Raw genomic sequence first — 25,982 nt, 5'->3', positions numbered from 1 at the left:
AACTCTGTACTTCAGATGATACCTGGAGCATTGTGTTTTATTTTAGTTAAGCATTGATGTAGTATCTACTATGTGCTAGACACTGTGTTAAATAATTTTTACAACTGTTATCTCATTTGTATTTGTAAGAAGGTGTTACTATTATCCCCATTTTACAGCTGAGGAAATGGAGTCTAGCAGAGAGTAAGTAACTTGCTTTAAAGTGTCTGAGACAACGTTTGAACTTAAGCCTTCTTGAATTCAGGTCCAACTTTTTATCTACTACTACTAATTATTTCTAGGTACTGCATTTTATGAGAAACAATGGTAAACTAGATTGAATATAGGGTATATTATTCAAAGACAAAATGAGAGGGGCATGGCTAACCAAGAATTCATGCAAAAAAAAAATCTTAAGTCATAGTGGACAGCAAGCTCAGTAGTAGCCAAGAAAAGCTAATGATATCCTATATAAGGCATGTATTCCCAACAAAGGAAATAACAGTTCCATTTTACTCTGTCCCAATCAGACCATATCTAGAATACTACATTAAGTTCTGGACTAAATATTTTAAAGAGGACACAGAAAAGTTTGCCATTAACATAGTAAGATTTGAAAATGTTATAAAAGGATTGAAAGAACTTGGAATTTTAATGTCTGTAAAATAAACTATAGAGAACATTAAGCAACATTTTTTGAATATATGAAGAGCTTTTGAAGGAAAGAAGATTAGCTTTGTTATGCTTGAACCAGAAGAACAATGAGTGGAAGTTGTATAAAATTAAATTTAGGTTAGATATAAGAAATGAGGTCTCAAAAATAGAATGAGGGGCCTTAGAAAGTGGTACTTTTTTCCTCCTGGAAATCTTAACTCAAGAGGCTACATAACATTTCTTATGTTTTAGAGGGAGATTTCTATTCCATGTATGAATTGGATTAGATGGTCTATGAATTTTCTATCACCTCTTAGATTATGTAATTCTACAGTAGGAAAAGCACAGCATAATCTGCTAAAACACTATTCACATTACTCATAAAAAGCAACACTTAACAGGGTAGCTAAAGGGTACAGTGGACAGAGCAATTGGGCTTCGAATCAAAAAGAGCTGAATTCAAATATGGCCTCAAATACTTACTAGATGTGTGAACCTATTTGTCACTTAATCCCTGTTTACCTCAATTTTCTCAGCTATAAAATGAGTTGAAGAAAATGGTAAACCACTCTAGTATCATTCCCACGAAAGCAAAGAATAAAAAGCAAATGTGAAAATGATCAACGATTACAATGCAAATTATGGCACCATAACTTTAAAATAACAATAATTTTTTTTTGTCATAAAATGATCTTTTACCTCCTTTAGTTTATTATGGGACAAGTGTAGTTTCTCCATCCGTGACCATGCACATGCTTTTTCACTTAAGTCCAAAATGCTGATCTGATTATGATTAAACAAAAGTTCCCTTAAGTTTAATGATTTCCAGTGTACAGGCCCAGGTAGGTTGTGAATTTCATTGCTGCTCAAATCTAATGACCGCAAACTGAAAATAACAAAAGACCAAATTAAAGATACAAGTAACAATTTGTACATGTTGGTAAAATATTTCAAAAGAAAAGTTTTTGCAATTATGAAAATCAAAATAAATTTCTACCCAAGAAAGTGCTCTGTCTCTCCTTTATCTCTCTCTCTCCTTTATCTGTCTCTCTCTATAATAATATGTAAATATAAAATGCATACTCACACAGAGAGATAATATATAGAGGGAAAAACAGTAGAAAACATCAATTATAAACAAACAAGGATATTTAAACGATCATGGGACCCATATTGCTTCTCTAATTTCAATTGTGTCTAGAGAAAGGAGAGCTTCAGGATAAAGGAAAGGACCATCACCATTTTTAAAATGTAGTAATACAAGAATAATTTACTTCACAAAAATCATGACAATAATATAATTTTCTCTTCTTTCTACATATATATTTTGCATTTCTCTTCTTTTCACTATTAAGGGGGTTTATTGACAGCCAAATCTGTATTTTACTTTTGAATGTTTTAAGCAACAGACACATTGCTCTAAAGCAATAGTATAAAACTCAGGTACATTAAAGACCTCTTATTCAAGGCCTATATTGACTTTGAAAATCACAAATTAACATCATTTAAGTTATTTTGTATTTCTGTATTTATTTCATTAAACATTTAATTAAACTAGTGTGCAAGGCATGAAGGCCTAAGATTTGATGCCTCTCTGCTAAAGATCATGGCAATTTAAGTTCCTTGTTCCCACCTCATATGTGTTATAATTAGCTCACCAATGCAAAATACTTAGAAAGCAATAAAGGAAGAAAATAAATATAGAAAAATATATCCTTAGATATAAACCTTAATTTGATAGATGATAAGGTGATTTTTAAAAATATGCTGCCTTAATTTGTTTTCTTCTATTTGGTGAATTATTTTGGTTCTTTACTGGTGCCTTGAAGTGAATGATATGATGAATCTAACTACATTGATCTAAATAATATGTAAACAAATTATTTTAAATTGTTTGCTTATAGAATAATAAAAACTCTGCTCACCTTAGCATATTTTTTAAAAAACTAAACCAATAGTAAGCAAAAACATTTCAGTATGCAAAAAATAAAAAATAAAAGTTGTACTTGAAACCACAGTTGTTGCAAAATCACTCTATTCAAGTCCTCTTCTCAGGTTTTTTGTTTTAATCTGGTTATTTTTTGTGTCTTTTATTGAAACACTTTAAAAATCTCCATTTGTATCCACTTGCTCATCTCTCCCCACTCCCATTCCAAATGAGCTATCTCATAACAAAGTAAGTTATAATCTAGCAAAAAAATTAAAAGCATTTACAAAAAGATTATATCTATTAATTCTCTGCCAAGAAGTGGGTAGTATTGTCTCATCAGCCTCCTGATGTCAAAAGTGGTCACTGTATATATTTGAGTTCTCCAGGTCTTTCACAATTATTTCCTTAACATTTATATCATTTATCTAAACTACTTCCTTAAAAGATGGCTATTATTCTCATAAGTCCAAATCTATGTGTTCTTTAATAGTCACAATTAGTAGACAGAATCATTTCTTCAGCAAAGGGATTTATAAAGTTGGTATAACAAAAGTACTAGATATAAGACATTACCATCCAAAAATTGGGCCACAAAAATTGGTAAGAGTGGATTCAAATCATAAATTCTTTATGTAGCTCCATGCTGGGTATATCTTTGCTGGGCAGGTTTCTCAGTGCCAAAGCTGATTCTTTCTTGATATCTCTACTATCAGAAGTCATACCCCTAGAAATTTCCTCAAGGGACTGTTTCATTGCACTGGTGTTTGGAGAACATGACTCTGTTCCCTTAATCGTGCCTTGAACTTCTGCAAACTGAGCTTTCAGCTGTGGTGTGGAATGTCCCTTTCTCATCTTGTGGTTCATTTTCAATGTGTTTGAAGGGTAGGAGAAGGAATAAGAAGACAAATCATTTCTCAAAGTCTGGGATATCACTCAGATTCTTCCTTCATTGCTGTTCAAAATGGTGAGCTTCAAGCCCTTCACAAGCATAAATTACACTAATTAAGGGAGGGGATGAGGGGAATAATGGGAGAAAGGAGATAAAAGGGAAGAGAGATCTCTTCCAGTCATCCAGGCTCACATTCTAGGCTCAGATCTTCATTCTCTTTCATCCTCTGCATTCAATGTGTTGCCAATGGCTGATGATTTTTAGCTTCCTAATATTGCTTATATATGCTCCCTTCTTTCCTCTGACATTCCAGCTACCCTGGGATAGATCTTTATCAACCATTACAATACCCTGATTGCTGATTTTCTTTTTTTAACTGCCTTCTAACTCCAGTAGTCCATCCTACACTCTCTAAAGTGCAGATGTGACCATATTATTCCCCCTTACTCAATAAAGTCCAGTGGCTTCCTCCTATCTCAGGAAGTAATTAGAATGCCTTTATTAGGCATTCTAAGCCCTGTATCACCTGGTCCTCTCCTACTTTTGTCTTCTTACACCTTACTCTACAGAGAGACTTGCATATTAACGTTAATGTTTCTCTATCACCTTAAACAAAATAGGCTCTTAATAAGTGCGTGCTATTTATATGGATTTCTATTTTTATTTCTGTCTCCACACAAAGATTCCACTACTCATTACTTGGGCCCACACCAAAATTATCCAGATTACCTCTAACCAATTTCCACAATTATGTCCCCAGTCATCTTTATAGAGGGCCTTGATTTATTAAAGAATTGATCATTTAATTTTTTTTCTGTTAAGTTTTTCTAAAATTTTACTATACACTAAAATAAATTATTTCAATACTTTTCAATAATGGTGGCTTTTTAAAAGAACTGTCCTTTTACCTATATGAAATAGGATGCACAACCTGTTAGTCCTGGTTAAGATGGAGAGATGAACCATCCTGGAGAAGCCCACAAACACTTCACAAAAAATCAAAAAGGGATAAAGATGGAATGATAATCAGGAACATTAAAACAAAACACAAGTAAGCTACTCCACCACACCTATTACTGCAAAAATGATTGCCAGAATCTTGTTGATTCTGTCCCACTTGTATCACTAGTTGGGTGATACAAGTGCATAAAGCATTGGATCAGAAGTCAGGAAGATTGAAGTTCAAAAATGGAATCAGATACTTCCTAGTTACATGACTCCGGGCAAGTAATTTAACCTGCTCACCTCAGTGTCCTAAATTGTATAAAAGGACAGGTTGTTTTAATAATAATATTTGTAAAATTGCTGAGCACAATGCCTGAAACATATCAGGCACTATATAAATTCTTATTCTCTTCTCTTTCCATCTCCTCTGCACACCTGGAAAACAGAAGCACCAAGGAATCTTGGTGAATCTGCTCCAGTGCAAGCTCTAATAACAGGGCCTAAAGTCAATATTATTTTATCCCTAGCCTTGCAGAGCAGCAGAAGTCAGAGTTATCTATTTAAGTGACTCCAAAAAGCTTTAATCCAGCACTATTATCAGCCATAAGAAGATATGGGGAGAGCATAGTCTCCTTCCTATCCAAGTGTCAGAGGCAGACTATGTGCCACCCATGAAGCCTGACAATGGCATCATCTCTGACATTTAGCTGAGGATTAAGAGTTAGAGTAGGGGATGGAGCTTGCTCCTGGCTGGGGACTGGAGATAGAGGCAGAAAGCAAGCAGCCACTTGGATCAACAAGACATACAGATTATGGTGAAGGTTGGTGCCTATTCCTACCCATCTGCCTCAGAGTCACAATATTAATATCCACACAATAAAGGGAACAGGACCAAAAATGACATTCAAGAGTACAAAGAGGCAAAATCTGACCCTGACACAAAGTCAAAGTTCAAGAATGAGGCCTAGAGAGATGAGTAAAAAGAAGAAGAAAACCCCAAATACAATTAATTAAAAGAAGTCTAAGAGGTAAACTCAGTGTACAGATTAAATATACAGAGAAAAAGGAAATCAATGACTTCATAAAACAAGAAATTCTAGAATGAATTTTAGAACAAAGTCAGAAGATTGAAAAAGATAATCCACTACGAAAAACAACTAACTTGGAAAAGAGCCAAATATACACAAATATATAAATACATAAACATATATGTATGTATGTATCTATCTATAAATGTATATATATGCATATGCATATAGTTGGATTCTTGGAAAACTAAGGCCAAAATGACTGGGATAACTTATTTCAACAAAGCATAAATGACAACTACTTAGATATGCTAAAACCAGCAAAGTGAAACTGAATGTGTTTTGTTTGATTACATAATTTTTTTTTCTGTGAATATGGAAATATCCATTTTGGTTAATGTTTGTCACATTTGTAAAAAGAAATTCAAATTTAATTATTTAAAACTTGTTTCTCTAAAAAGAAAACATTTAAAAAACAGTAGATGCCATATTTCAGAAAATTATAAAAATGATTGCCCAGATGAGCAATAGAGAGAAATACAGCAAATAGAGAGAATGGTCACTTCCCAAACTTTCCAAAATAAGAGAGAAATGTAATGTACAAAATCCAGAACTTCCAGATAAAAGAAAACAATAATGCAATTAAAAAGGATAGAGCTCAAATACCAAAATAACACTGTCAGAATTACATAACCTAAATCATAACTACTTTACAGGAAAGAAAATATGAAGGATAAAAAGATATAATGCAAGAATAGTTTACCTTGCAAAAACATTAGATATCCAAAATGGATATGTACAGACATTTTTCAGATGAAGAAATTAAAGCTATCTATAATCATATGAAAAAAATGCTCTAAATCACTACTGATTCAAGAAATACAAGTTAAGACAACTCTAGAGGTATGTTAAACCTTCTTAAATTGGCTAAGATGACAGGAAAAGATAATGATAAATGTTAAAAGGGAAATTATAATTGGTGCACAAATGCACTGTTGGTAGAGCTGTGAAATGACCCAACTATTCTGAAAAATAGTTTGGAACTATGTCCAAAGGGCTGTTAAATTGTGCATATCTTTTGATTCAATAGTTTCACTATTGGGTCTGTATCTTAAAGAAATCATAAGTAAAGTGAAAGGACTCACATGTACAAAAATGTTTGAAGCAGTCCTTTTTGGAGTGGCAAGGAACTGGAAATTGAATAGATATCTGTCAGTTGGGGAAATGGCTAAATAAGTTGTGTTATATCAATGTAATGGAATATTATTTTTCTATAAGATATAATGAACAGGCTGATTTCAGAAAAGCCTGGAAAGACTTACATGAACTAATTCAGAGTAAAATGAGCAGAACCAAGATAACACTGTAAACAGTAACAAGATAATGTGATGATCAACTATGATGGACTTGGCTATTTTCAACAATTAAGTGATTCAAGGCAATTCCAGTTTGGCTTGTGATAGAAAGTGCCATCCACATCCAGATAAAGAACTATGGAGACTGAATATGGATTGAATCATAGTATTTTTGCCTTTTTTATTTGTTTTATTTCTCATGTTTATTTTTTCCCTTTTGATCTGATTTTTATTGAACAACATTATTGTACATATTTAATCATATCAAATTGCTTGCTATCTTGGGGAGAGAAGTAATAAAGGAGGGAGAGAGAAAAAGCTGGAACACAAAATCTTACAAAAATGAATGCTGAAAACTAATTTTACATGCATTTATAAAAGTAAAATACTATCTTAAAAAAGTTAGATCTCTTAACAGAATATAGGACTCTCAAGTATTTCTGATAAAAAGATCAGAATTTTTTAACCTAAAAAAGATAAATGCATTTAAGCAATAGGAAAGTATAAATGATGACTAAGTGCTTACATTTTAAAGGGGGAGGGAAAGAAAAAAGAAAACAATTTTCAGAATTTCACTATCTTCAAGAGTCTCAAAGAGAGAAAGAGAAAGTTAAACAAGGATCTGAAGGTTGCTGTGTTTTGTACTGTTAGTTTGAAGACATTAAAGAAAAGAGAATAAGTAGAAGGATACAAGAGAGAAAAAAAGGAAAAAAGGTGAATAACTTACTATTTTGTATAATTGTTTTTAAAAAGTATAGACATGTTAAAGAGGACAGGAAAATAGTTGTGTCAAAAACCCCATTCTTACCTGAACCAAGCAAAGGAGGGTTGAACATAGATGGAGATGTATACATTAAATTCAACATGGAGACTTTGCAGGTAAATGAAAGAGAAGAGATTAAGAGGACAGGGCTGGTCAATGAGGAAATGGCAGCAAAAGAAACTAATTTTGGAGGGTGAATCATAAAGGATAGATATAAAAGCAAGAAAAAGTTTAAGAACCAGTGATCAGAATTCAAAGTAGGTTAAGATAAAAAGAGAAGACTGACAGAACTACTTCAAATATGTATTAATAGCACTGGCCATATTCTTTTACTTTTAGCAAGTTTCTTCATTGCAGAGAGAAAATAAGGGGAAAATGTATAAAAAAAGAAGAGAAGAAATATAAAATCATATTATGGAATGAAAAAACACAATAATCACAATGCTGAATATTAACTGGATGAAGTCCCCCAGAAAGTGGAAGAGGAAAGTAGAATGAATTTTAAAAAAAGAATTCAACAATATTTTTAAAAGAAATATGTTCATAATATGAAAATACATATTGAATTAAAATAAGAAGCTGGAATAGAATTTATTATGCCAGAAAAAAAAAGGAACACATAAAACAATTAATAAATGATTTTGGACTCATTTAAGCAAACTCAAAACAAAGCAAAAATTGGCCAAATTAGACATTAGTAATAAATGTAGTTAAAGAGATAAGCCTATACAGTACATTTACCTTAAAATCATGATATTCATTGAACTATTGTAATACATAACAATGTCAATGAATGGCAAAGCATAAAGGAAAAACTAATTGAAGTGCAGGGAGAAATACCATAAAATTATATGTATACATACATACATATATATGATTATATTTTTTCAAAGTGCCCTTGTCAGACCTCAAGAAATTTAACAAAAAGATGAACAATAAAAAGTTAAGGACTTGAATAAAATTTCATAAAAAGTAAAAGACTGATAACTGACAAGGAATCAAAAGGATTACACATATTTCTCAACTGTGAATGACAATTTTTCGTATTGCTTTTTTGTGTTTACTTTTTTAAAAAATATGTTGCTTTTCTAATTTTTTTGTTGTACTACAATTTATTGACTGATTCTTTCTTTTTTTTTATTAATGACAGTATTAAGAGATATATATTTTCCCCAAGAGAATGTTTGGCTGCATCCTAAAAGTTTTGGTATGATGTTTTATTATTGTAATTTTTCTCTGATAAAATTATCTATTAATCCTATGTTTTATTGTTTGATTTACCAACAATTTTTTCTTTTGAATATGAACTAGAGAAATCATCAACAAACCTGAACTTTCACATGAATAAAGAAGATTTAGAAGATAGTGATTGTAAATGAAACTGTGAATCTACTCCCAAAACCTTTTTCCTTTGAAAATATATTAAATTTAAGGTGATAGTGCAAGTATTTACTTTAAAAAAAAATTTGTCCTCTAAATCTTCACAATATTTTTACTTTTAAGTTTTTGTTTTAAGTTATTGTTTAAGTTTAAATCATTTTTTCCAAATGCCATTTTAATTATAATTTTTAATTGTGTTGTACTTAGTAAGAGATTTTCCATTTCTTCTTCTTTGAATTTATTCATGACAATTTTACAGAATTACATAGCTGGAAAGTATCTGAATCTGGATTTGAACTCAGGTCTTCCTGACTTAATATTTATTAATAAATTTATTAATTATACATTTTAAATTATTAATAAATATTAATATTCCTTGAATAATATTTACAAAAATATAAAATCTATTACTAGAACAATAAATAAAGAACCTGATATAATCATAACAGGGGAAAAATTAAACAAGCCATAATAGAACTTTCAAAACCAAAAAGGGTAGATTTACAAATGTTATAAAAATTTTTAAAAACAATTAACTACAATTTCATATAAATTACTAACAAAAAATACAGAAATGGATCCTACTAAATTCATTTTAAAGCAGATAAACAAAGCCCTGATAATTGACACTGTGAAAAATAAGGGAAAATATTAACAAAAAGACTACAATCACGTATATATAACAAAATTAATGTAAACCAGGATTGCAAGGTTGATTCTATGTTAGGAAAGTTAAACATTAACAGAACATATTAATAACAAAATCACATGATTATACAGATACAGAAAAGACTTCTGACAAAACATAACATTCATTTATATTTTTTTAAAAAATTAAACAGAATAGGACTAAAAAGATCTTTCTTGAATAATTATATTAGTGCCTTCAGTTGTAATTTCTTATACTTTTTGACTTTTTAAATTAAAAGTCAGTCAACAACTCTAGAACCAGAAAAATTTCATCATTTTCATCAAAGAACATTGCTATCAGGCAAAGTTTTATATATTTTCAAAATCAATAGTTCATTTTCAATTTTTCAATTTACATACAAATTAAAAGCATCCATTATGTAAGATATCAAGAATCATTATGATGGCGACTCAAGTTTCACTCAATCATTAAAATGATATATCAGAAAGTCAGTGTATAGAAGACAAAGAACCAGTCTCAGTCAGGAAGACTTTTGTTCAAGTTTCACTTCTGACACAGACTATCTGTAGGAAGCTAAGTAAGAACTGATCCAGTTAAGGCCATAAATTGAAGCACACCTGATTTGCATCAAAATAGTTTCCTTCACCAGTGAAATCAGAGGTGTGAATTTTTATAGATGGAAAAAAAAAAAAAAAAAAGACCATAAAACTACTTCTACAAATGTCAAACTACAGCTGGAAAACAAACAAATAAAAACAAACCAACTAATTAATCACCATCTTTTTCTTCATTGAAGCCAAATATCTATATCTATTTATCTATCCAAAAAACAATGGACATAAGTAGGTTTTGACACTTAAAAGCATATATCTCTAATCCAAATCTGGTTTCTAAAATTTAAAGTAAAATAAACTTACTGTGGAAGACTGAGAATTACTTCTGGAATACATGTAAATTTGTTTTGTGACAAATTTAAAATTGTTATGCTAGATGGCAAGTAAGGCACAGCATCTACATAAGAGAAAAGAAACAAAATTATGTATATTCTTATTTCTTTATTACCTTAATAACATTTCTTGACAGACTTTATCAGTTGCAATGATTTCATCTAAGATATTAGTTTTATCTTAAAGTCTTTCTGACTCCTCTTTATCGAGTAATTTTTTTCTTCTGCAAACTATAGTTTTCTTTGTACTAATATTAAGCAACATCACACAATACTTGAGAATCTTTTCATCTGAGAACCTCATCAAAGTCCTTCAAATTTAAACTCAACTTCAAAGAATCACTGTAAGAAATCAACTATAATTTATCACATATTTATAATATAAGCTAAGTCAAAAATTTATAACTCTAAACTTAAATTAAGATGACTACAATTCTATATCACTTAGGAGAAAATAATATTTCTTTTAAAAAACAGAAGATGTAAGCCATTAAAATTTTGTAGGAATGGGAAAAGTACTCAGTTGGGAATAAAGAACTCAGGTGGTACTCCTGACTCAGCTGTGTAACCTTGCTAAGTTACTAAATTTGGAATTAATGAATGCCAAAGTTGGAAGAGATTCTACAGGACATTTATTACAGTTTCTAACCACAGTATGAGTTCCATCTTTGATATTCCTGGCAAGTGGTCATCTAGTTAATGCTTGAATGCTTCTTCTGACTGAGAATTTACTACCTTCTGAGACAGTAGCCCATTATTAAGTATTTTAATTTCTAGTAAGTTTTTTTTTCTTATATTCAACCTTCTCATTATCTGTGCACTTTTTTTCACCAAATAATTCCAATTCTATTAGAAAGGAGGATATAAAACAGTACTTACAGCTCTATTTCAGTATACAAAATTCAAATTTGTGCAAGAAAAACCTTCAATTTGAAGATTACTATAATATAACTATTAACTCTTCTCTTCTCTGGGAAAAAGAATATCAAGTTTCTTTAATATCACATGATGTAAAATCTTTACTGTGTGGTTTGTGCTAACTACATACTCCATTTATAACATCCCTTCTAAAACGTAGCACTTGACATGTATAACCTGTATCAAATTGCTTACTGCTTCAGAGAGTGGGGTAGAGAAAGGAAGGAAGGAGAGAATTTGAAACTTGAAATTTAAAAAATTAATAAATGCTAAAACAATGTTTATATATGCAATTGGGAAAAGATTGTTAAAAAATAAAATGTAGTATTCAGAGCAGAGTGCAGTATTACAGATGTGATTGACTAGAGCAGTGTTAAGAAGAAATATTTCCTCCTATGATCTGAATGCTAGTTTAAAAAAAAATTAAGAGTAATTTCCCCTGACTTTTAGCAATCACCTTTTCAAGATTTTGAGTTTCATTTTTCCCCTCCCTGCCTTCTTTCCTAAAATGGTAAGCAATTTGATAGAGGTTATATATGTTCAAGCAAGTAAAACATTTCCGTATTAGACAAAGTTGTGAAAGAAGACCAAACCAAAAGGAAAAAAATGTGAAAACTAAAGTGAAAAAAATTATGCTTTAATCTGTATTCAAAGTCCATCAGTTCTTTCTTTGAATGTGGATAAAATTTTCTTAAGTCCTTTGGAAATGTGTTGAGAAAAGCTAAGTCATTCAGACTACACAATGTTGTTGTTACTGTGTTTCTTTTAATTTCATTTTGCATCAGTTTGTACAAGTCTTTCCAGGTTTTTCAGAAATATGCCCACTTATTATTTCTTACTGCATATAATTGTTCTATGACATTCACTGAATGTCATACTACAACTTGCTCAGCCATTCCCCAACTGATGAGTATTCCCACAATTTCTGATATTTTGTTATAACAAAAAAAAAAAGCTTCTTTTGCACAAAGGAGGTCCCTTCATTTTTTTTTAAACTCTTTGGGATAAAATCCTAGAACTGCAATTGTAGTATCAAAAGGTATGCACACTTTGGTTGCCCTTTAGGCACATTCCAAATTGCTCTCCAGAATGGTTGGATGAGAGCAGCTAGATGGCACAGTGTATGGAGCACTGGCCCTGGAGTCAGGAGGACTAGACTTGCTTAGATCAGTTCACACCTCTAACAATAGTACATTAGTGTTCTAATTTTTCTACATTCTCTCTCACATTTAGGATAGTTTTGTTTCCTCATTGCCTATGCTATTCTTTTAATTTCTTTTTCTTCTCTAATTGCTATAATTTAAATTTCTAGTAAAATATTGAATAATGGTGATGATAATAAGTATCCTTACTTTACTTCTAATCTTACTGCAATGGCTTCTAGCTTATACCCAATTCAGGTAATCTTTGCTGGAAAGCTCTATTTATACCTATGCTTTTAGTGTTCAGACTGGAACATCCAAAACCTGTACTCATTATTTTTTTTCCTCTCAAAACCTCTCATCTTCCAAATGTCCCTATTACTACGAACAATAAAATCATCCTCACAGGCTTGCAACCTGGATATTCTTGATTCCTCATTTTTACTTTCAATCCCTGAATCCAATCTTGGTCAATTTTTTTTCCTCCTTCATAACATCTCTTGTATATTTCCCTTTTCTCCATGGACACTATGATTACCCTGGTACAGGTCATCACTAACCTCACATCTTAACTGTTATTGCTACAACCAGCTGGTTAATTTATTGATTTCAAGTCTCTCTTGAACTGCAGTCTGTCCTAACTCAGTTGCCAAGGTGATCTTTCTAAAACACAGTCCTGAGTATGTCAACCCCTTCTTCCCTCCAATAAATTCTAGAGCTTCTTTATCGCACCCAGGATTACACAAAATCTTGTTTGAAATTTAAAGCCTTCCATCACCTGCTCCTCTCATCTTTTCAGTATTCTTATACTTCAGCCTTTCTCTACCCCCCGAACTCCTACTCTGCCATTTGGTGACCCTGACCTCCTCACTCTTCCTTAAACTAGATACTTCATTTCTTGATCCTGGGTATTTTCAGTGGCTGTCCCTCATACCTGGAATACTCTCTTCATCTCTGCCCTGGGTTCCCTTTCCAATTAAAAATCTCACATTCTATAGAAAGTCTTTCCCAATCTCCCTTAATTCCAGCGCCTTTCCCCTGATTATCTTCAATGTATCCTGCATATAACTTCTTTGTATATAATTGCTTGCATGTTGTCTCTTCTATTAGAATGAGGACAGGAATTGTTTTTTGTTTTTCTTTGTATTCCAGTGCTTAGCACAATGTCTGAAACACAGCAAGTGACTGATAAATGTCTATTAACTGATAGCCTTATATTGTGGGCAAACATTGGACTAGATATCACCTCTGCATAAGAAGAAATATTTACGTTTGAAGGCTGCAAATTCTTTGATAACAGAGCTATTGCTCTTTTTACCATTCCACACTACTACCCAACGATTTACAAACTAGTTATTTTCTAGCATTATAAATCACTAAATTTTTTATTACACTGTTTAGCGTAATGTCTAATGCTTTTCAAATATTTCTTTAAATCCTGAAACATACTATCCAATACATATTTCACAATCCATGATGGCTTGTATTTTCAATCTGATTATGAATATCTTCTCAGCTTCTTCACAGAATCTCTTTTTACTTCATTTTGTGCATCAGATATTGACATATACATTATAATTATCTCTACTGTGGTCTATTTGTTAACATTTATCATAAGAATGATCAAGTGTTCCAAGTGTGCTGTATCTGGAGACAGAGGATTTGGATTCAAATCCTAGTTTACTAACTATCTATGTAACATTAGAAAATTTATTTAATCTTGCTAAGCTTTTGTTTGCTTCTCTATAAAAGATTAGACTAGAGCTTCTGATGTCTCATGCTACCAAATGATACAATGAAATGATATTTTTTGAGATGAATTGATATTTATTATTGCTTTTGGAAACATGATAAAAACCATTTTATACTTTCCAATCATTACCACTCCTATGAGTTATAATTCCATTTTTTATTTATACTTCCAGGGGCAGTGAGATGGTACAGTAGATAAAGGGCTGGCTTTGGAGTCAGAAAGATCTGAATTCAATTCTGGTCTCAGAAGCTGATTAGATATGTGATTCTAGATAAGTCCTTTAATTTTTCTCTGCCTCAGTTTCCTTTACTCTAAAATAGGGATAATGATAGCATCTATCTCCTAGAATTATAAAGATCAAATGAAGAAATATATGAAAACTACTTAGCACAGTATCTGGTACATAGAAAGCATTATATTAATATTATTAGATATTAATATTGTTGTTATTGTTTGCCTTAAACTATTTTGTTTTCAGATGACAAGTTACATTATAGCTTATATTGTAATCCTAGATATGTATTTAGAAGATCCAGGGCTGAATTTGAGCTTTACCATTTATCAGCTAAAAGATATAAATAAATTACTTAGTCTGTCTGAGACTTAATTTCCTCATCAGAAAACTAAGGATGACATAAGTGCTTTATAAATCTTAAATTCCTATTTATAGAAATATGAGTCATTTTTATGATTTCTTATAAATGACAATGTATTATGGGTTCAGTTGCTCCAAAAATTTCACAATAAAGGATTAATAATTGTCTGAATATTATTAGAGTCAAACAATGTGATTCTTAATATTATTTGTCCCTTCTTTTGGCCACTTTGGCATTGCCTTTTTAGAATAAAGAATCTGCATAGAACTAAAGATTATTCTGAAATTTTTTATGTGTTTCAAATAGACCTATAGCCAAAAAATGTATCTCTTCCTAGTCAATTCCCATGGGATAAGCCATCATATTTACTGAGGTTACAAAAATTTTTTTATAGCTTGATAGAATTTGTTTAAATGTGTATCCTGTTGATGAGGTCCCCAAACTCAAGATCACTTCCATGCCATGATAAAACACTGAAGTTTCTTTACAATAAAACCAATGCTTGAAATAAACCAACACTTTCAAAATCAACACTTAAAATGTTTATATATAGGATGCTCATTCAAAAATACTTAGAAGGAATTTAAAAAAAACAACCACCAAGCAAAAAACACTTACCAAGCGAATTCATTCTGGCATTAAAAGTTTCCAATTTCCTACATGTCTCAAAAAAATCTTCAGTTATGGATAATATGTGGTTTTTACTAAGGTTTAAAAACTTCAACTCTTTTAAGCACAATGGTGAGTGTATTTCTGATATTTTGTTTCTAATCAAAAAAGAGGGGAAAATAAAAATAAAATCATTTGACATAATTATCAGCTTAGTAATAGCAAAAAAGTAAAGTACACATGTTGCAAAGGTCAGGTAAGTGCTATTATTATGCCCTTTTTATAAATGAAGAAATTAAGGCAATTAGAAGTTAAGTGTCTGGCCTAGGATCACATAGCTAGCAGGTGTCTGAGGCCAGATTTTGACTCAAGTATTCCGTTAGATTCCATGAAGTCTTCACTAATTATCTTAGCTTCCAACTTCAAATCTCACAAGTCAACTTATTTGACTTTTATTATATACTTATTACATTATAAAATATGTAGCAGGTATATATGATTGCTATATGATAATTATTTGTGTAAAAGTCATACACAGTAGAGTGGAATCACACAAGACCAAACAAAGACTGCATTAAAAAACCGCTGGAACCCCAGATATCAAAGAGCAAAAGAAATGGAATATGGCCATAAATATCATAACTCAACAAACTTAAGCATAATCCTGAACAAAAAAAAATGGACATTCAATAAGTCATGAGACTTTCAGGATTTTGTTGCAAAAAGACCCTAACTTAATAGCAAATTTGATATATAAGAGAAATATAAGGTAAATATCAAGACTAATTACAAGGGACTGAATAAGGACAAAATATTTATGTTTATACATGGAAATTAAACCACATAACTAAAATTGTCATTAGCAATTAGCAACTGGTTAGTTCAAAAGAAAGAGTGGGGTAGAACTGAGTGTGAGGTGAAAATCAAAACCAAATAGGAAATGGTAAAGAATAATTATCTTATTTGAATGAGGTGTGAGAGGAAGAACTGACATAAAGGAATTAGATGGGAAAGAAAGGCTGACAGTTCTAGAACCTTACTTTCAGCAAGAATGGGTTAAAGAGAGAACAATACACACACACACACACACACACACACACACACACACACACACACACACACACACACACACACACACATTGAAGGGTATAAATGTCTTCTAAATTCAGAAAGACATAAGAAGGTAAAGGGATGATAGGGAGAGGTTAAGGGAGGAGTTTTTAGAGGAAACCTACTCATATTTGATCTGAGTAAAATAGAGAACATATACATTTAGAAGGGAATAAAAGTCTTATGAATTTAAAAAGAAATAAATGGGTGATAGAATAGGATAAGGGGTGTTTAGAAGTAGGTGTAGATTAATTAGAATGGGATAAGGTGTTCAGATTAATGGGAATGGGATTAAGAGAGAAGGAAAAGTGAAGAGAGTGGTTAAGGGAGGGATATATGGAGAGAGAATAGGTTAAGTAATAGAAAGATTTGGTAATGGAAGAGAAGTCAGGAGGGAAAGGAAATAAGAGGTATGTGCAAAACTAACAAAGGTCAGGAGTAGAATGTATTGTTATTTATGAGATAAAATAAAATCAGGGGTAGTAATCATTGATCTGAAAGTTAAAGCTAAAATAGATTTAATCAAAAACAGGGAAAACTGCACTATACATCAGTCATATTAATCAATATTGTTTTAGACTATTTAAAATAACTATATAGTATAAGTTGGAATATTGCTGTAATATAATTCATTCAAATGATGAATTGAATTTAGAAACATATGAAAAAACTTGGCCTTATCCACGTCCAGAGAACTTCAGTCAAAATCAAGAGAAACAGTCAAAATACAAGCCTCAGTATGGCCTTACATAGATGTAAACAAATGTATATGTTTTTATATGTGTATGATAATAGATATTTATGTACATGTATTCTCATTTGTGTGTAGATAGATAGATATGTGTGTTTGTGTGTGACATCCATGCTAAATTATAGCCTTCTTGGTGGGGTTGGGGGAGAAGAAAAGGGAAAAAAAATAAAGAATAAAGTATACAGAAAAGGATGAAAGAAAACCTACCAGGAAGCAAAGAAAAGATGAACAGCTCTGAACATGATGTTTATTATATTTATTATATAGGCCTTCTAGAAATGGAAATCTATTGTTATTATATTTTGCAATCTTTCCTATGTTCTGCTATATACATGACAAAGTTCTCTTCTCCATTTTTTTCTATTTTGTATTTAAGGTATAAATAAAGATAAAAGTCATGCAATGGAAAGACTGAAGGATTCAGAACTGGAGCATATATGTTTGAATACCAGCTCTGCTGACCATGAGTGATCTTAGAAAAACCACACTTCTACAGGTCTATTTCCTTATTTGTAAAATGAAATCTGGACAGAAAATCTAAAGCTTCTTCCAGAATTGGAATTTACTTGAATTTAAATTTCTTGAAGGCAAATGTTCACAGATATTAATTTCACCCAAAGCTGATATTCTTATTAAACTACTTCCTAATGCACTCACACCACCAAGATCAATCCCTAAAATTTTAAATTCACAAAGTAATTTTCAATTTATATATTATTTCTCCTAATGGGGTTATAATATGTAAGGTTCATTGAGATGAAATTTTTAGTTAAATTTGTAAATCATTATTTGTGATTGGTGATTTCCTAATCAACTATGAAGCAAAGATGAAAAAATATCAAGTGCTTGACTAAAAGCAAAACAACTCTAGCTCATAAAAAGTTTACAATTTAGATGAGGGGAGGAGACAAATATGTATAAATAAATGCATATTGGAAACAAAAAAAACAGATATAAAATAATTTTAGAGAGAAAGCACTAACAGCTGGGAACCAGGAAAGATTTAACATTTTGGAAAACAATACTTATAATACTTCTAATTCTTAAAAGAAACTAGAGAATTTAAGAGGTAGAGGTTGAAGGTGAAGTGAATTCCATTACTGATAGAGGCAGAGAGACAGAAGATGAGTAACTGAATGAGAAACAGTAAGAAGCCTAGTTTGGTTGAAACGTAATAAACATGAAATAAAATAATATGCAATAAAGATGAAAAGTCATGCTTGGGTTAAGTTGTGAAAGGCTTTAAAGTCAAATAGAGGATTTTATATTCTAGAGATAATGGTGATGGCAGTAAGGGAGCACCAAAATTTACTGAATAAGGTCAATATATGATTAGACTTGTGATTAAGAAAAATCACTCTGATAGCTATGTGGAAGATAAACTGCAATGATGAACTATAATGCTACAATAAACCATAACACTAGATAATTACAAATGGATTTCCTGCTGATATCATGCTGATTTTTCTAATAAATCAATTCTTTCTGACACATAATAAAAACAACATATTTAATAGACTACATAACAGGATAGTGAGATATTCTCTTACAGTAATAATCCAAACTACCTATTTAATTAATTCCATGAGAGAAATATGGGACTCTCAAGATAGTCAGTGATGTGTTTAGCTTCAATTTTGTTAATTACTAGCTATAATTTTACTGGGAAAGTCATTTAAGTGAAGTCTCAATTGTCTCATCAATAAAATGAAATAATCAGGTTATACTATATATTACCTTCAAATTCTTTCCAAGTCTGATGATAATCTCACTTTAATTTACACCCTAAAAATTTGCATCATCCTTACCCTTCTATAAAGAGCTGTTCTAGATTTTCTGTGACATCTGCAAGACGTTCAGGGACAGAGTATAGTTGATTGTATGAGAGATTAAGTTGCTTCAAAGTTGGACATCTGATAGATGGATCCAAAATTATAGAAGGTCCAATATCATTACGGGAGATATCAAGATTTGCAATGCAATTCATTTTCAACAAATAGGCAGGAATTGAAGTGATTTTGTTACTGTGTAAGTCCAAATATGTCAAACATTTTAAAGTCTAAAAAGAAAATATTTTAAAGTTATAAAATTATATATGACCAAGAAAATCTAATTTGAAGCTTAGAACTTCAGATAAATGAGAATAGCTTATAGAAAAAAAGTTAAAGGTAACTAAAATACAAAGTATACTCTATACTCAGCAAATGTGTGTTAAGTATCTACTAATTATAATATGCTATGATAGACTCTAGGGAAATACAAAGTTTTCATCCTCAAGAAGTTTATAATCTAGAAGTAAAAGATAAGTCATACACACAAATACATATGACGCAAATTAAAATACTCTGTATTTTCTTTCTTTTTTAAAAAAAATCACTGATTGGTAAATAACAGCTCATGTTCTAGCAAAGTATAAGATTAATAAAATATTCTGTATTTTCTTTCTTTTTGTTTAAATCACTGGTAAATAACAGCTCATGTTCTAGCAAAGTATAAGATTAAAAATATCAAGTTTATAATATAACAATATTCCCTTTCAAGACAACCATAAAATTATTTAAGTTAATGAAAAAAATTATGAAAAATACACATTTTCTTTTTAAAATATATTAAATTACTTCACAAAGTTGTTGTGGAATTCTTGTAAGTGCATTCTGATGAAGCTCCAGTTTCTCAAGATGTATTAAATGATCAGTTAAACAGCTTTTCTTGCTTATACCATCAATATCCTCTAGTTCATTTGCTGAAAGGTCTAATGACTTTATATATTCTCTTTCTGAGGTTAGAGAAAAACAGCTCTCTGATTGTCTCAAATGGGACTGGAGTTTTGAAGATCCTTCTGCAAAACATAATATATAAAAGAAACAAATCATTTTATCTAAAACTTGCATTTTATTAAAAAAATAAAAGTATGAATGAATTTCTTAAAATTCCACACTATTCTACTTAGAAAAAGTAAGCAGGTTTTCATCCAGAATGATACTTTATGCTTCTACTAAATATAGACTTTTAGATAAACAAAATATCAAGATTACTAGGGGCAGCTAAATGGTGCAGTAGGTAGAACACCAGTGCTGAAGTTAGGAGGACCAGAGTTCAAATATAGCCTCAGACACTTCCTACCTGTGTGACCCTGGGCAAGTCACTTAATTCCAATTGTCTCAGAAAAAAAAAAGATTATTATGTAAAATAAAGTTGGCATTGAATAATATTAAAATATTATTCACATCAGTTGTGAATTTGATAACTTGATTTTATTACTTGATTCTGCCCTGTCTAATTGCTTAAGGTTATTAGCATAAATACTCACGGACAGAATCATCAGGAGAAAATAAGTCTTTTTTTTGCTTCGACAATTCTTCACGGTCAAAACTGGCTTCCTTTTAGAAAATAAAGACATCCATGAGAAAGTCTGTGCCATTTTCTTTTATTTTTTCATAGCATTTCATTTTTATCCAATTAAACATACAAATAATTTTAAATATTCTTTTTCTTTTAATTTCAAATTCAAAATTTTCTCCCTCCTTCTTTTGCCTCCTCCTTCCTTGAGACAATATGCAATTTGACCTAGGTTATACATGTACAATCAGGAAAAATACGTTTCCATATTAGTCAAAATGTGAAAAAATCATATAATTTTCTAAAAGCAAAAATGTCTATCTATGAAGGAGCAACTTCTATCGGCTTAAAAAGTATTATATACTGTATGTTATATACAATGAAACTGAGCACAAAAAAAATGGAGCACCTAATTCTAATGTTATACGATTATTAACTCATCAATTTTGAAATTGGAAGAAATTTGAGATTACATATCTACTTTAGGGTAGGACGGTTCTCATCTATCAGATTATTTTCTATTCACGATACTATATCTGCAAACTAAGAAAATCTATGGTATACAATTTCCCACTCATCTTTAACTAGATTTTATTGTTTGTTTGTTTATTTATTTATTTATTTATTTTTGAAGGAATAAGGTGGCTCAGTGGATAAAAAGCTAAGCCTAGATTCAAGAAGATCTGAATTCAAATATTAGTTTGGTAACCCTGGGTAAATTATTTAATCTCTTTTTCTTAATCCATTGGAGAAGGAAATGCCAAACCACTCCAGTATCCTTGCCAAAAAACCCCAGCAACTACATATACAACATTGATGAACTATGGTCTACAGGATCAAAAAGAATCAGATATGACAGAACAATTGTCTACTTTTAAGTCTGTTAAAAACTTACATTAACTCATTTTTTTGGTAATTAACACAAGATATCTATTAAAGTTAATTACACTATTGGTCTTTCAATGCTACTAACGAAGCCTGCTTTGGCTCCTAACTCAACAATGATTATGTTTCACCACAAATTAGAATGAAGTAATTTAATCTTTTTGCCTTTTAAACAATACTACACAGTCAAAGCTCTAAAATGTGGTAATTAGGATACATTTTGAGAGATTTCAAGTCATTCCAGACTCAACAACTATAAGAAGAATTTAAGTCATTATCCATGAAACAAAGCAGGGATTCCCTTGAAACGAGATATAAATACAAATGCATTCTCGAAAAATTCGTCAGAAAGCAAAACCGACTTTCATAATGAATTTGACAAGAGCCCTAGAGTTATGTTCTTACAGAAATAAATCAGCTTGTTAAAAGACAATTTTCTGTATGCAAGGTAGGAATATTTTAGATGGGGGAAAGAGGAAAACAAGCTTATCATGTGCCAGAGTTCATGCTAAGAATTTTACAAATATTATTTCATTTGATGCTCACAAAAGCCCTTGGAGGTAGGTGATGTTATTATCATTATTTTAAAGTTGAAGAAATTGAGACAAATAAGTAAAATGACTTGCCCAGGACTAGCTACTAAGTAAGTGCCTGAGGTTGGATCTGCTCAGGTCTTCCTGAATGAAGATCCAGAGCTTTACCTACTGTACATCTCTCTGCCTTATTCTTTTAGAATAAAGAAAAATAACTGGAGAAAAATAAGGTAAAATATTTTAATTTTAAAAAAGAATAACAAAACTGTCCCGAGTTGGATCCTTTCTTATCTAGTGCCTTTCAGGTCTAAATAGTGTATCACTTAAAGGTGGATTTTCCTCTCCAAAAATTTACAGAGATGTTCTCGTCCATTGTATTACCTGGACATCACTGGTATATATGTTTATGGTGATCATGTTGTGGGAAAAAGCATCTAAATCAAGCAATCCTTTAAAAGATGATAGTTCTTTATACAGTATTTTATTAAACTTCATGTACCTTTGAATTAAATATTTTTGATGTACATTTTATAAACTTTGCAATAGAGAGTATGTAAAAATTTAAATGATGCCTTTACTTACTAGTTTCCAGATTAAAGAATCATTGAGTCAATAGGACAGAACAGATTTAATTATTGGTATGTGGAAATGGGTCATAAGAACCAGATTTGTGCCAAAGATCATTCTCAACAGAATGACAGATATAGTCGTTGAAAAGCCAGAAACTAAATAATCCAAGGCTTCTTACAGCTTTTTGTGACAAAAAAAATGCCATTCTTGGAGAAGAAACTCATAAGGAAGAAACACAATTTAGACAAGCATATAAGATCTTTATCTGAATCTAGTAAAGATCATAGATATAGAGAATAGGTTATAAAGTAGGGCAAAGAGGAAATAAATATATTTGAAGGAAATTTGAGCCTTTTCTAATAAGCAACTTGGCAAATAATTCAATAACCTTTTATGTAGTATATAATTGGAAAAATCACTTTTCCTATAAATTAGTATTCTTTAATAAAGCCCAAGCTTGGCTTCTATCACCTACATAAAAGTATCTCTAAAGGAAATCTAAGAAATGGAATGAAATAAGAGTTGTTGCTAGTTTTCTTGAAAATCAGAATCTTATTCTTGATTATCGCCCTATGTGGACAGGTCTCTAATAAATAAGAATTTATTTTGATTCCTACTGCTTACTGTCCTAAACCTTAACCTACAGGCTACTTTATGTAATAAAGTTATCATTTTTCTTTTCTTATTACTTGGCTTCTTAGTGGTTAGTTAAAAATAATACTTAATTCCCTTAACCTTCTACTCTTTCTGTTTGCCGATACTGAATTCTGACTGTAATATGAACCAGGTGGGAGGAAAAGTTAAACTTGAAATTCACCCTAAATTAAATATTTGATGGCTAAATTATAAGATAATTGTTTTCAGTTACATATAGTAATTCATGTACAAAATGGTATTACTTAATTCTTACTGTAATTAATATTTCCTTGTACTATCATTCTGGTAAGACATCCACCTACCAATTGATCTCTCTGAAGCTTTCTACCTATTTCCTAGTTCTTTTATTTACTGTGATACTTTCCTAAATACCCCCACTTTCCCAGGATTATTCTTACTGTTCATGTTGAGTTCTTCCTAAACAATCCAAGTGGTTCTTACGATCTCTTTTAGTAAATTAAAGATCTAATCCATCATTTTGCCCAAAGTCACAGAGTTAATGGCAACTAACTTTGTCCTATGTTTTTAACTATTAAAAAGACAAATGAGTCATGATTTATCTTACCATTGAATTAGGATGCCTTTCCAAAGTTGGTGAGCCATGCTGTAAGGCAGGATCTCTAAAAAGATCTCCCACATTAAAAGAACTCGATTTCTTTTTCATAAAAATTGAACTTTCACTTCCTATTTTAATAATAAATATAAAATAAGGATATAAAGCCATGAAGAATTTCCATGAAAAATTGGTACACAAATCATAAACATAGGATTTATACATTTTCTAATTACATGAAATTTTGATCTATCCTCTTTTAGAATTTTTTACTTAAGTAAGCAAAATCATATATTTTACATATTAATAATAAAATAATTCTGGTTTTACCAGTTCAAACATCAATATTGATATATCTATCAGTTTCAAGGAATTATTTCTTCAAATTCCATTAAACCCTTTATTTAAAACATTCATCATTTCTTCTCATTCTACTATTCTGGAAAGTGATATTCATTCAATTAAACTATCCATTTTTGTTTGTGGATTCATTTTTTTTTTTGTTTGTTTTTTGTTTTTTTCTGAGGCTGGGGTTAAGTGACTTGCCCAGGGTCACACAGCTAGGAAGTGTTAAGTGTCTGAGACCAGATTTGAACTCGGGTCCTCCTGAATTCAAGGCTGGTGCTCTATCCACTGCACCACCTAGCTGCCCCCTGGATTCATTTTTTAAATTAAAATTCCGAAAAACTGTGATTCCTAACACCGTATACCAAGGTAAAGATTCATGATTTAGACATAAAGGGTGATATTATAAGCAAATTAGAAGAACAAGACATAGTCTAGCTCTTAGATCTTTGGAGAAGGAAGGAATGTATAGCCAAAGAAGAACTAGAGAACATTATGAAATGCAAAAGAGATAATTTTGATTATATTAAATTAAAACCTTTTTGTACAAATAAAACCAATGCAACCAAGATTAGAAGGGAAGCAAAAGGCTGGGGAGAAAATTTTACAAGATTTCTGATAAAGTCCTCATTTCTAAAATACATAGAGAATTAACTCAAATTTATAAGAATACAAGCAATTCTCCAACTGATAAATGTTCACAGGATATGAACAGTCAATTTTTAGATGAAGAAATTGAAAACGTTTATCCCAAAGAGATCCTAAAAATGGGGAAAAGGAACTACATGTGCAAAAATTTTTATAAGTAGCCCTTTTTGTGGTGGCATAGAACAGAAAACTGATTGGAAGCCCATTAGAGAAGGAATGGCTAAATAAGTTATGGTATATGAATGTAATGAAATATTATTGTTCTATAAGAAATGATCAGCAGCTGATTTCAGAGAGGTCTGGAGAGACCCAAATGAATTGATTCTAAATGAAGTGAATAAAACTAAGATTACATTGTACATGGCAACAATAAGATTATGTGATCAACTATGATGGACTTGGTTCTTTTCAACAATGGGGTGATTCAGGCCAATTCCAACAGACTTGTGATGGACAGACTCATCTGCATCCAGAGAGAAGACTATGGGGCTAAATGTGTATAACAGCATAGTCATACACTTTTTTTGTTGTTGTTTGCTTGCTTTTTTTCTTTCTCATTTTTTCCCTTTTCATTTGATTTTTCTTGTGCAGCACAATAAATGTTGAAATATGTTTAGAGGAATTGCACATGTTCCACCTATATTGACTTACTTGCTGTAATTCTTGTTGAGTTACTTGATGGAGTGGGGAAGGAGGGAAAAAGAGAGACAAATTTGGAAGACAAGGTTTTGCAAAATTGAATGCTGAAAATTATCTTTGCATGTGTTTGGAAAAATAAAAACGCTATTGGCTTTTTAAATTGTGATTGTGGAAAAGGATACTGCTTTAAACAACCCCAGTAGACTTGCAATGGAAAGAGAGAACTAGAGATTGATTTATAGAGATGGAAATATATTTAGAAGAACACATGTTTAAACTATTTTGGAGTGCCTGGTATCTTGAGGAGCGGAGAGAGAAGGAAGAAAAGGAGGAAAATGTGGAACACAATGTTTTGTAAAGGTGAATATTGAAAACTACCTTTGCATATATTTGGAAAAATAAAATACAATTTT

The 25,982-nt window shown here is 31.0% G+C and overlaps 1 protein-coding gene across 1 annotated transcript in view; it reads right to left on the bottom strand.

Annotated features, from left to right (window-relative positions):
• The window catches only part of LRRK2 (leucine rich repeat kinase 2), a 173,807-nt gene that overhangs the window by 73,814 nt on the left and 74,011 nt on the right, over positions 1–25,982 (bottom strand). Inside the window, 7 exon segments of the mRNA XM_074269491.1 lie at positions 1,333–1,519; positions 10,493–10,586; positions 15,549–15,697; positions 19,209–19,459; positions 20,019–20,239; positions 20,711–20,780; positions 23,950–24,068. Coding sequence (XP_074125592.1) covers positions 1,333–1,519; positions 10,493–10,586; positions 15,549–15,697; positions 19,209–19,459; positions 20,019–20,239; positions 20,711–20,780; positions 23,950–24,068 — 1,091 coding nt within the window.

Source organism: Sminthopsis crassicaudata, chromosome 5 (genome assembly GCF_048593235.1).
Source record: "Sminthopsis crassicaudata isolate SCR6 chromosome 5, ASM4859323v1, whole genome shotgun sequence".
Lineage (NCBI taxonomy): Eukaryota > Metazoa > Chordata > Mammalia > Dasyuromorphia > Dasyuridae > Sminthopsis > Sminthopsis crassicaudata.
This window is presented reverse-complemented; position numbering and strand designations above follow the sequence as displayed.